The sequence below is a fragment of the Canis lupus genome, chromosome 30 (genome assembly GCF_011100685.1).
Source record: "Canis lupus familiaris isolate Mischka breed German Shepherd chromosome 30, alternate assembly UU_Cfam_GSD_1.0, whole genome shotgun sequence".
Classification (NCBI taxonomy): Eukaryota; Metazoa; Chordata; class Mammalia; order Carnivora; family Canidae; genus Canis; species Canis lupus.
Window position 1 is genome coordinate 11,372,000 of NC_049251.1, and position 13,882 is coordinate 11,385,881.

The 13,882-nt window shown below is 33.1% G+C and overlaps 1 protein-coding gene across 3 annotated transcripts in view; it reads left to right on the forward strand.

The window, feature by feature from the left end:
- Positions 1-13,882, forward strand: part of GOLM2 (golgi membrane protein 2) — a 99,779-nt gene extending 85,897 nt beyond the window's left edge. For 2 of the 3 annotated variants that reach the window (XM_038580274.1, XM_038580275.1), the window contains 2 exons: positions 4,319-4,486; positions 11,798-13,882. In XM_038580274.1, the coding sequence (XP_038436202.1) occupies positions 4,319-4,486; positions 11,798-11,868 (239 nt within the window). In that variant the 3' untranslated portion in view covers positions 11,869-13,882. The remainder of the gene's footprint in view (positions 1-4,318; positions 4,487-11,797) is intronic. The other variant, XM_038580276.1, reaches the window with a different exon arrangement.

Below are 13,882 nucleotides of genomic sequence, written 5' to 3' on the forward strand. Positions count from 1 at the left end.
TTGAGAAGTGTTGTAGTTATTTGTCATCATCCTTTCGTTTTCTACTGGTTTGGAAGTTTGTAGTCTGATGTTTAAGGTGTTTTACAGAATACCTATCATTCTGTATGAAGTTCTGTTGTTTAAAGTGAACTGAAAAGTGTATCAACCAATCTCTTATGATTTTTTTTTCCAACTTGATACCACCCGAACACTTTTCAGTAGCTAGAACATATGTTGCTTCTTTCTTCTTGTTCTTGTGTTTAAATTGTTGGGTTGGAGCTAGTATCTTGTCACTGATAAGTTAATCACTTTTAAGCAGCTACCAGGATGAAAATAATATTCAAGTAAACAATTGAATTTTGCAAAAATGTAAGGAAATTTGGGGATCCAAACGAAATATAATTACCATATTACTCATCTAGGTGGGCACAGTTTTAACATTGTGGTTACTGAGAGAAAGAAGTGAATTAATCTTTAAATAGGTAAAATGAGGGCAGCCCCGGTGGCTCAGCAGTTTAGTGCCGCCTTCAGCCTGGGGTGTGATCCTGGAGATCCCAGATCAAGCTTGAGATTTTCTCTCTCTCCCTCCCTCTCTCTCTCTCTCTCTCCATCTCTCTCCACCCCCCACCCTTCCCCGCCCTTGCACTCTCACTCTCTCAAATAAAATAAATAGGGATCCCTGGGTGGTGCAGCGGTTTGGCCCTGCCTTTGGCCCAGGGCGCAATCCTGGAGACCCGGGATCGAATCCCACATTGGGCTCCCTGCGTAGAGCCTGCTTCTCCCTCTGCCTGTGTCTCTGCCTCTCTCTCTCTCTCTCTCTCTCTCTGCCATGAACAAATAAATTTAAAAAAAATCTTAAAAAAAATAAAAAATAAATAGGTAAAATGCTTCAGAGATCAAATACAATATTTAATTCTTGTTGAAACATATCAGTTTTATGCCCTCATGTGATAACTTTACCCTCATTACTTTCTTTTTCCCTTCTTAAATACAGTCATTACCTAAGATCATTCTTTTGACTTGTAGCTGTTTTCTGTAAATATTTCCTAATGGAAATTATCTTCTCATAATTTAACCAATCATCTTTACATTTATGAATCTTAAGTATGTACATCTAGCCCTCACTTTGTAGAGTCTAGTTCCATCTTTTTCCATGCATCTATAAAATTTTGTATTTGCATATCTTACTGTAACCCTAAATTCAGTATACCTAAAGCATTTGCTTTCCCATACCCTTCCAATTGTTCCATTTTAGGTATGAGTATCTTTATTTTTAGTTTCCAGGCTAGGATTATAAAATTATTCTTTGAGTCTTTCCATTTCATTGTACCATGTATTCAGTTTTTATTTTTAAATGTATTTGATTCACCTGTTCCTAACTAATTTCCTGTTAAATCTTCCTAGTCTAAGTCCTCATAGCTCCTTACCTTCCTGAAGTCCAGACTTCTCTATCAAATAGAAACTAATGATAGCAATAGTCTCCATGTTCAGATGTCACTTTCTAGGTCACTTGGTATAACACACATAGCATCACTTTCTAAATATTTGTTTACATGTTTGTCTCCCTTACTACAATGAGTTATCAGAAGTGGAGATGGAAAGTTTATTTTTGCATCTCAGTGCCCAGCACAATACCTTGCACATATATTAGCAAGTCTTTGTTGTATGAAAAAGCATTGTAGGTACTTTCATATACTTTGTCATTCATTCTAACAATGACCTTGTGAAGGGGATGTAGGAGACCCCTTAAGATCTTTATCTGTAAAAGTTTGCCATAATTATTCCTAATTTTCTTGTCTAAACTTCCTCTTTCTACCTTCTCATATAAATCCAGTCAAATTAATCTACCTACTGTCTCGTGAATACTCCATCTCCCTTCTTAACCCATTCTTCCAATGTTTCTTTCCTTCTCTCTGTCATGGTTTATTATATTTGCCTCTTTTTTGAAACCTTCCCTTCTAGCTCTAACCCACACAAATTTCTCCCTTATAGAACTCTTTTTTTGCAAATATGTTGCCTTACCATTATATAATTTAGCAGCCTGTTATACTTATGCATTTTCATTTATACTGTCATAGTCATTCACTATTGAATGTGAAGTTTGATGTCACAACTTGACTGGCAATGTTGTGTAGCTGGTTCTTTTTTTCTTACTTATTGTCTATCATAATGTTGGAAACCCTATACAAAGGGTTAGCTGTTTCTCCAAAAATGAAAATTCTGTATATATGATAGCACAAATTACTTATTTAGCAAAGGACAGTGGTGTGCTCATCCATTCTCTTTTTTTATATATATAAGATTTTTAAAAAGTAATCTCAATGCCCAAACTTACAACTCTTGAGATCAAGAACCTCACACTCCACCAACTGAGCCAGCCAGGTACCCCTGTGGTTGATTTCTCAATCATTCTTGTTGCTGATTTCTGGTTATCTCTGTCTAGTAGCTAGTGTCACTAATTGTAGTATTATAATTTTAGGACTGAATTCAGGCTAGTCAGATCATCAAACACCTATAAAAGAAAGAAACTATAAATTGTTCTGTTGGAAAATTATAATAAGTATAGGTTGATTTTTTTTTGGCTAATGTACCATGTCTGATAATATTAACTATGTTTTACAATAACTTTTTCAGACTAACTTTTTAGTCTTCTGTATTTCATAATTGATAAAAAATGTAAAAGAATTTCTTAGAGGAAATGATATACCTTGTGAAATTCACTGCCATATTAAAATGTTTATATATAAAAAAAACAGCAGTTTCTTATCGCATAAGGATGTTTTAACTGCTCCAGATGTTTAGTCCATAGTAAATAATGCTTTTTTAAAAAGAAAATGTAGATCTCTATAACATTGGCATCATCTGTTTTATTGTTAGAGAAAGAAATAATAACAAAAGCCACCAAAATGTTTTGTTTTGCATAACTATCATTAGGTGACAAGGTGTCTGTCTCACAAATAGCTTACATATTCTTATTTCTGTTTTTCCTTTTTATCTCTTTTATATCCATTTCTTTTCTCTAACTCTATTTTATCAACTTTTCCATTTTTTTGTTAATTGAACATATAATGTAATAATAAAGTCATCTTATTCTGGAATAAATATAAGATGATTTTATGCTCTTTTTATTAGCCCCCATTAGTCTCCGATGTAAAAACCCCTTATCATTGAAAGCCTTTGTAAGTGTGATTTGTTTTTTAACTATTTTCCTGATTGACTCTTTATCCAAAAACTAGAAATATATTGGCCTGATAATGTGGTGAGCTATTTGTAGAACTGACCAATACCTCCATAATTCTTTCCATTTGTACTTTTTTTAATTAAAAAAATTTAGACTTATTATAGAAAGTTTTTACAATTTTTTAAAACTCTTAAATTTTTCTATTGCCAGTAGGTTACTGTTATTTAAATTTTAGGAATTGGAAATAAAATTTACTTTTATGCTACTTAAGTTTAATGTCAAAGTAGAGTTTAACTTGTTTTTGTGAGTCAAATCTTAGTGTGCCTAACATTTTTATTGTCAATACTTAATTGTTGAATAGCTTTCTACAGTAGGTGCTATGTCTTTTGCTTTTTTTTATTTCTTATTTTTATGAATGTGTGCAATGTAACAGTCTCATGTAGGTCAACTTTCTTAAGCTTCCTGTATCACTGACTTTTAAAAGTCCTATTTAGGAAATGGGAAAGAATAAGTCAGAATTACTTGGGATGTTTTTTCAAAACAGATATCACTAGGAATTCTGATGGTTTATTCTTTCTGCCATCCCTCCTTGGAAATACAAGACTATCATAAGTCACTATCACTGAAGGAACTTGATAGAGCCATCAGTTATGTTAGTTTGTCTTAGCGTCCGAAAAGAAACTAGTCTGCCTAGTACTTGTTTATTTTTACAAAGAAAAGTACCTAAATTATTAATAGAAAGTGATATTTAATAAAGCAGCAAATGACTACAGATTTCAAATATGTATTATATCTAGTAATAAGATTATTTATTGTTCTCCTAAAGTGGTAAATTAGATAAATACTTGTATTGGAGAAGTCATTGGTTATTAGGAATACAGTCCTGAAAATGGTAACCTTTTCTTTCAGAAAATATTCAAACCTCAAGTAGCAAGTACTGAAATTAACACAAAAGAGAAATTCTTTTAAAAAATTATTTTCAATCTTCATTCTTATTTCTTTTTTGTCTTGGATAGCCTTCCCCAAATGTATCTTTTTTATAACCAGTACCCTGAAAGTTGCCAGGTTTCACTTGTCTACTTTCTGGTCTGCCTCCAGTGTAGGTCCCTTCTTTTCTTCTCTCTTTACTCTTGAATTAATCCTCTACCTACTTCACAGGCCGATTCTTTGATGAGAATGAATCCCCTGTTGATCCGCAGCATGGCTCTAAACTGGCGGATTATAATGGGGATGATGGTAACGTAGGTGAGTACGAGGCAGACAAGCAGGCTGAGCTGGCTTACAATGAGGAAGAAGATGGTGATGGTGGAGAGGAAGACGTCCAAGGTGAGCGTGGGCCTGGCCTCCATGCTGTGACCGTGAAACCCACCTCTAAATTTTTTGGTTGAATTTGTGTAGAATTTTCCCCACTTATTAGTAGAATTACATTCTTAATACAAAGAGATCCTGTGTAGTTTTCAATTTTATTTTGAAAACAATTTTATCATAGTCATATTTGTAGATTTTAATTATTTTATTTAAGTATTTTCATTTTAATTATCTTACATGTATTACTGATATCGTTATAATTTGAAACTCAACAATATTCAGAAATTTTAGATTTAAATTGCTTGAAATAGCTCTAGAGTTTATGTAAAGCAAATATTCTCAGAAAATAATTCCTTTCCAGTTTCTCATCTGAAAAAATTTCATTATTTTAGGTACAAATATTAACCAGACAGCCTTTTTGTTATAAGGGAAGCACCAAAAGGAAGTCTCCTCCACAATGAATATAAGATGATCTCACTACTAATTCAGTATAGGAAGGCTGTTTTTGAAATTTTTTCTGAGCTGAAAATTTATATTTAATGGTTTGTAAAGTTTTGTCTGTTTCATGTTTAATACACAGATTCAACATATTTTCCTTGTTAACTGTGTAACTTCTGAGCTTTTAAGTTATTAAAAGTTCAGAATCTACCTGTGTGCATGCAGCCTACCCATGCATGCATATCAAAGTATGTTGCGTTATTGCAAGTTATTAGGCCTCTTTTTTGCCTGCTAATACCATTTAGTAATATTTGTGGAAGTTTTTCTCTTTTCTGTAAAAGTTGATTATGAACATAATGTGTGATGTATTAGATTTTATAATGTGATGCATGAAATATTTTCTAATGTAAACTGCCTTAATTTCTTCCTTAGCTCTTTTTTTTTCCCTTTAACTCTTTTTAAAGTAATCAAATTTTATTTAGGTTCATGATAAGGGTGATTTTTTGTTTCTGCCTTTTTTTTTAAGATTTTATTCATTTATTGGAGAAAGAGCACGTGCACTCACACCAGCAAGGGGTGGGGGGTGGGGGCAAAAGGAGGAGCAGAGGGAGAGGGAGAAGCAGATTCTCCGCTGAGCAGGGGATGGATGTAGGGCTGGATCCCAGGACCCAGAGATCTTGACCCTACCTGAAGGCAGCCACTTAATCAACTGAGCCACCAAGGCACCCGACATAGTTTGTTTTTATAAAACTCAAAAGAAAATATAGTTCTCCTAAAATGCTACATAGTTAATAGAAAAAGGGAAACTAGAGACTGACTCCCACGCAGGCATTGTTTCACAGGCATCGTTTCGTTAGTACATTCTAGTTTTGGAAGAATGTTTGTTGGGAATAGAAAAAGATAATTCTTAAAAAAAAAAGAAAGAAAAGAAAAAGATAATTCTAAGAGTTATACAAGGATATATTAATGAGACCTTCTCAAACACTGTTTGGAGCCATTGAATAAATTATACCCACCTTTTCTATAATCTCATCCATTTTTCATAAATGTTACCATTTTTTCTTATTGCTTTTGTGATTTGTTTGGATTTTTTTTGCAATTATTTATAACATTGTTTTCAGGCTTTGTTGTGCTTATATATCATATCACAAATTAGATTGTAAGCTCTTGGAGGGCAGGAATTTTCATTTATTTTGCCTTATATTTTGTTTGTATCTTTTTCTGCCTTTATATTCACCCATCCCCCCACTTCCTCATAGTATTTATAATACATAGGACCCTGGGTAAATGTTGTTAACTAATAATTTTATGCTTTCTCATTGAGTTTTTATCTTAAACTGTGACTAGAATAATAACCCCTTAACTTCTGGTCTTATAAACTTAGTTTAAACTTTAAACATTGTTAGGTTTTCTTTTATAAGATCTTTTATCATTTCATTGGATAATTTTGAGGTTTTTATTAGAGCAAATAATTTCTTATGTTTTAGGCTATCTTAACATTAATGACTTTTATCACAGAATTTCAGGTATTTTGTTTGGCTTTTATCCATAGTAGGTACATTTATCTTTAGTTCTCTCCCTCTCTCTCTCTCTCTCTCCCTCTCTCTCTCTCTCTCTCTCTCTCTCTCTCCTCTGTACCCTTCTCCCTCCCTCACCCCCAGTTCTCATTGCCACTTTACACTTTAGATCTCCAGTACCCTCATGTTGCTCTGCCTTTCCTTCCACAAGGGAATAAATGCATCAGTTCTAAGGAATATGAGGAACTGACCTAAATGATACCCTCAATGAAGTAGGGAGGGGATTGTTAAATTTAGGAGTTTCCTCATTTGTAGGTGAATCTTAGTTGAGCTGGAGGTTGCCACTTAACTTTTTTTATCCCATTTTGGGGTTCCCTAGATGACAGCAGCAGAAAGATAGGATAGCTACCAAGGGGACCCTTTATCATAGGGAACAAAGTTTCAAGAACATCAGCTGCAGCAGATGAAGAAGCATAAGTTTGAGTGAACAGACTAAAAAAGAATATTGTAGACCCAAATAATTTTAAACATATTTTCAGGGATTCGTTTTTTTTTTTTTTTTAAGATTTTATTTATTTATTCATGAGAGACACAGAGAGAGAGGCAGAAACGCAGGCAGAGGGAGAACAGGCTCCATTCAGGGAGCCTGATGTGGGACTCAATCCAGAGTCTCCAGGATCATGCCGTGGGCCAAAGGCGCCGCTAAACTGCTGAACTGCCCTATTTTCAGGGATTCTTTAGGTGTAGTATTAACAGTCCAAAAAGTGGGAAGAGGCAATTATAGGTGTTCCCTTGTTTATCAACAATTTGGATTCTAAATGTTTAGTATTAAGCTAGAATATTTAGAATTTAAAAGCATTTCTTCATAGTTTCAATGTAGAAATAACGGTTGGGTTTCCAGGCCTGTTTGTGCACTTGTAGCCAAAGCAGGCAGTAGAATAGAGTGGGGAAAAAAACATTAGGCTGAGTTAGGAGACCAGCTGTGTATTATGTTTCAAGACACCTAAACTCTCTGGGCCACAATCCTTCATCTGTAATGTGAATCTTGAACTACAGTAGATGGTCCTACTCAGTTCTGAAATTCTGTGGTCACATTCACAGTGGAAGCCCTATGTATAACACAGGTATTATGGGAAAATGTGTTTCTTATTTGAGCGTGCCTCAAACATATCTTCTTCCAAGCTCAGGAAAGAAAGTGGAAACTTTACTACCACCATTGAGACTCTGCAGCCAGAGATATCAAAAACTGAAACATGCTGGTAATAGATGATTGCTATACTTTTTGGAGAACTAATGTTTAAACTTAGGGAATCACTATGTTATACACCTGAAACTAATATAATGTTGTATCAACTATACTTCAATTAAAAAAACTGAAACAAAACAAACAAACAAAAAAACTGAAACATGCACTTTAGAAATACTCAAGGTTCTAGCAGTAGGGGCTCTTTTGCTCTAATATTAGTAGTGTTCTTTTTCTCAATCTGTTGGGTCCCTAGGATTAGAGATTCTAGTTGCAGTACTGAAGTTCTGGATTCAGCTAAGGATATTCTGGCTTTGGTCCCCAAAATTCTTGATTATGAAATGGAGATTTTGGCATCATCTCTGCCATTAGAGAGATAGAGGATTCCAGCTTTATCTCTGATGCTTGTTCATATGTATTGATCATTTGGGACAGCACTACCTGTAGAATGTTTTCTTAAAGAATTGAGTGAAGCCAATTTTTCCTGTGTTTACAATCCTGGTTAATTCTGATTTTTTAATTCCTGGTTTCCTGAAGCACCCTAAAAGAATTGTATTTATATTGGTATAAAAAATTCTTTTTCCTGCCTTCTTTTAAGTGACCCAATGGATAGATTAACTCTGGAAACACTACACATCTGATGAATATGTCTTTTAATTCATTCTTTATTGTATTAAGGAGATGGAGGTTTACAAATTCTCTTTTTCTTATCTTTAGTCCCATAGAAGCTTCAAGTTTGCTTAACAGAATATGATCTGCATATAACTAGGTTTATTTATGGAAGGAAGCTTAAGTGCCTGGATTCTGGAGCCAGATGGCCTGGATTTGAATCATAGCTCCACCACTTAGCAGTTCTATGACCTTGTGAATTACCTACCCTCTATACCTCAATATCCTTATCTGTAAAATAGAAATGTATTTACCTGTTGTTATGTGGATTATATGATTCAGATATTTGTTCAGCACTTAGAATATGTCTTCCACACTGCAAGCACTAAAGTGTTTATTGAATATTTTTTTAAAGATTTTATTTATTTATTCATGAGAGACACACAGAGAGAGAGGCAGAGAGACAGGCAGAGGGAGAAGCAGGCTCCATGCAGGACTCGATCCCGGGACTCCAGGATCACGCCCTGGGCTGAAGGCAGGCGCTAAACCATGAGCCACCCAGGGATCCCCCAAGGACTGCCTGCTTTAGAGGATAATTGCATGTTAGCCTATGGATTAATGTGTACATTTTAGTGGAGACATTCACTGCCTTGTTACCCCAAAATGTTCTTGCTTGGTAGAGCTTGCTTTATGAAGGTGGTCCTTTCTTGACTTCAGAAGGAATTTAGGAGTTATTTAATAAATTATGAATGCTCATTTCCTTTACTAGTCATTTTATATTAATGAGGTATTTATAGATTTTGCTGCTTTGTAAAATGAAATAAAATATAATTTTATTTAGTGGTTCTCTGTTGTTCTATATCAGATTTGGTTAGGTAATTTCATCATACTTTATAAATACATGCAAAAAGATTATCAGTAGAAATTTGAATTCTGGTTAGAATAGCTACTCTGAAAATGTACTCTAGTTAATGTAAATGGTAGTTCAATGTAAGAAATATTCAATAGTCCAAATGTCCTCTGGAATTCTGAAAAATAATGTGAAGGTGCCATATTAAAAATTGATTAAAAGCATAAATCAATAGAACCAACAAACTCTTCCTTATATTTATAGAAGACTTTGGAAGTAAAGACTGCTTTCATATGCAGTATTTTATTTTGAGATACAAAAAACAGTTGCTATCTGTACTTTACTGAGGAGGTAATTAAAGGTCTAAAGGGGTTTAGAAAAAATAAAAATAAAAAAATAAAGGGGTTTAGAAACTGGATCAGGTTTGTTAAGTGCCTGGGTCAGGACTAGAATTCAGTTTTTCTATTTCTAGAGCCTTGCTTTTATTTTGTCTTTACAATTATTTAGTTAAAAACCTTCCGACATATCTGCTTTTTCCCTTTAATAATTTTCCTGTTAAATTTTTAGGAGTTCTCTTTTGTATAGCTGCTTTTCCCACTGTTCCATGGTGATTAAATCTTCGTTTAATTACTAAAGTCCTGAAAGATGTTTATAGTCATTAGGTGATGTCCTATAACTGGATCCTAAGGAGAGTTTTCTAGAGAGGTGCCAGTGATTATTTTCCTTTTATTTTTTTATTTTTTATTTTTTATTTTTTTTTTTTATTTTCCTTTTAAAACCAAAGATAGTTTTTAAAATACAAAGAGTACCATAAGAGATTGATTAGCATATTTTCAGATTACAGTGTGATTATGGATATAATTTCAGCCTTTACCTGTAACAGAGTTGACACTATCATACCTAGTGGATTACTCTATTGAAGATATGAGATCGTTTTGTTAGATTATGATGCAGAATGGTTGCCTGCAATTCTAAATGAGAATTTCTATAAGTTTAACAGGAAAGTTTTTGAAAGGAAAAAGAAAATTGGTTTATTTGGCATTTTTTTTATGAATAAACGTGAAGAAGAAATAAGAATACATCATTATGTAAAGTTAATACATAACTGCATACATCATATGGCATCTTTCTTGAGCAAAATTTTACCTGGAAAACCTATCAAATCTAAAAGAACAGTTTTCAGAAAGTTATAGTATACACATGAATTTGAATTCTAACATATAACTCTTTAAACTATATAACATTATATTTCTGGTCAATTACGATAGTAACAGCTCAGTTTATCAAAAACTAAGCTTTTGGGTTAGTTTGAACCAAAAAGTATGAAATGCACTTTTTTAAGGCTGTGGAGGAGCCAAAAGATGTCATTAAAAGCCATATACTAAAAAGGAAGCTTCTTTGCTTTGATTAAATTACTTTTCATTCTTGTTCTAACATAATTTTAAGCAGTCTTATTTCAAATTCTGAGCAGTCTTATTTCAAATTCTGTAGTTTGTAATGAAATTAGAAAAGGATTGCTACTGCCAGATAAGCTAACAATAATGTGAAGTGATAGATGATACCCAAGAAGGATCCAGAAATACCTGTCAATGGCTAAATAAGTCAAACTCCAAAATATTATATGGAGCTGTTTAATATAGCTACTGAAAGTGACTTTGAGGATCTTTTTTTTGTTTTTGTTTTTAAGATTTTATTTATTTATTCATGAGAGACACAAAGAAAGAGGCAGAGACATAGAGGGAGAAGCAGGCTCCCTGTGGGGAGTCTGATGTGGGACTTGATTTCAGGATCCTGGGATGATGACTTGAGCCAAAGGCAGATGCTCAACCACTGAGCCACCAAGGTATCCTGACTTTGAGGATCTTACTAGCATACTATATTAATACTTTTTTTCTTTTTGGTAAAGAAAAAGTTAAGTTTGGTTAGTACATTTCATTTAAGAAGGTGCTGATAAGCTCTTTGCAGAGGAGCAAAGAAGTTCACTATAATGTTAAATATTGGGATTCTGAGTAATTTTTATTTTCCTGTCTTTTATTTTCTATTTTTTAATGTGATGAATATGGATTTGTTTTGTAATTAGAAAAAAAAGCTGATTTTTAAAGGCATGAAAATGTCTACACAATGATTTCTATCCAAAACTTCAATTTAAAGGACTACTTCGGGACGCCTGGGTGGCTCAGTGGTTGAGCGTCTGCCTTCAGCTCAGATCGTGATCCTGGGGTCCTAAGATCAAGTCTCACATCGGGCTCCCCCCAGGGAGCCTGCTTCTCCCTCTGCCTGTGTCTCTGCCTCACTCTCTGTGTTTCTCATGAATAAATAAATAAAAAATAAAGGACTACTTAATCTAATAGAAATAATATATATTATGTTTGTGGATTCCTAAAGTTCCTAAAGTTTTGCTAACTATATCTAGTTCTACTTCTTTCTATCTACCTATCATCAAAAAGATTTGTTAAAATTAAGTAATCTTCCAATATATTGGAATACTTTGGAAGGCAGACTTTTTGCTGGTTAACCAAGCAACTAAGAAGTAGAACCCTATTTTAGGAGGCATAAAATAACAAGCAGAAAGCTGCCTTAAGCCTGAGAAAAAAACGGAGGCATTATTTAATTGGTTTTCTGCAAGTGATTTTAAAAATAATATTCTTGATCCATAATTATTTCCCTTACAGATGATGAAGAACGAGAACTTCAGATGGATCCTGCAGACTATGGAAAGCAACGTTTCAATGATGTCCTTTAAGCCCTAAAAGGAAAACTTCAGAAAACCTAAAGTGCTGTAAAATGGAATCATTTCTACTTTGTTGTTTTTGACTTTTGTTGTAAAGATCAGTTGTAAAGATACATTGAGATAGATTTAAGAAAAATTTTAATGAAGAAATGTACCCATGTACATAGGTGAACTTTTTCATATTGTATTATTAAAGCAGAGATTTTTTTTGACGTTATTACAGTTGAGCCAAAAACAAAGTAAGCAAAACTGTAATCTTTGCATTTAAAATGAACTAATGTATATTTTACATTTTATTGAGCCTAATTCCACAAATGGACAAATAGGAAAAATTGGTTGTACAGTTTATATGTTGCACATAGCATAACTCCAGTGAAAACACTCAGCTGAAAAACTTTTTATAAATTAATATATTCTTGCTAGCCCAACAGGTGTTCTGTTCTATCTACTCCTCATCTCATGCTCTTCATGGAGTTACACCTACAATAGTTACATAAAGGAGGGGTTGGAACTTGGAAGCCGAACACTGGACAGCATGTGTGCAAAATCATTTCCCTCCTTCTTTTATTTTACATGAATGCTGATGTGTTTTGGCAGATTAGCTGCCTGATGGAAGTTGAAGTAACCTGCAAAGACATAACAATATAAGTCATACCTTCCTTAGTTCATGAAATTGTGAAATGCATGATTGACAATATATTTTCAATTTTTATTTTTTCATATAATACTAGTACTGCTTAACTTTATAACCATCATTGGCTAAAATTTTTATATTTTCAGAGTCCAAGTTGGTGAAAACATTCATGACTTAAATGCCAGATTCTGAAAGAAGCTAAATCAACTTTGAAATGAATCTGCAATCAGTATTTCAAAGCTTCTCTGGTAGTTATAGTGATCTTATTTGACTAGAATTTTTCGGAAGTACTAAATAAGGAGTTTTAACAGATTTTTATTAATGCACAAATAAGTAGAAGTACAGTGAGGTCTACAGGCGTTTTATCAAAATAGCTTAAAAGTTTATAATAAAGATAAAGAATCTTTGTAATTAATATGTTGTTAAGAACCCATAAACCTCATATTTGCTAGACTTGTGAAATTATTTAAATACATTTGTCTTTTTTGACACTATTCCATAGAATGCATAAGCTAGTTATAATTAACCCCAGTTTTTGGATTTATATCTTTTAAATTTTATCCCCCTCTCCAAAACAAAAGATTTTGGTCATAAGAAGAAATTTAAAGTTGTTAACTCTGTTTTTCAGAAGGACTACTGTTAATTGCACATAAACATGAAATGCTTTTTTCCCCCCTTTGTGCTCAGGTTCTAATAAAAAATTCAAACTTACAGAAGTAAAAAAGCTGTTCATTTATCGGAGGTGCAAAAATTCTTAGACTTCAGTTTGAAATTATTTAGTGACCAGGAAAAGATATAGTGATTTACTAAAATTGTTATTTCTACCAAATAAGTAAGCAATTCATGCCTTTGCTGAGTATAGTCAGGCCTATAATGAATAGGTATGATAATTCACAGAATTTATAAAAATGGAGTTAAAGAAAATTGATGTACACCCTTTGGGCATTAGAGTGGGAAGATGAGATGAATCTAAAACATACTTCTAGTAATACTTTATATTTAATACTGTAAAATATTTACAAATGAAAACCATGAAATTTCCTGCCTATGTTTGTCATAAAAACAATCACTTAATTATATGGTAGCTATTACTTATACAGCAAAATTTCTTCAATTAGTCTAGATATTTTATAAACTGAGGAATCTTGGACCAATTGATGTTTCTGACTGTATTAACATTTTAGTGCTATAAAATACTATGTGAATCTCTAAAATTCTGACCTTCTATAGTCTGTATTAGACATGCTGGTTTTTATAATATTTTACTTCTGCCTTAAGATTTAGGTTTTTTACATGTATTTTTGCCCGGAATTAAGTGTTAATTTGATGGAAACTCTGCTTTTAAAATCATCACTTACTGGGTTCTAATAAATTAAAATTAAACTTGTTTTA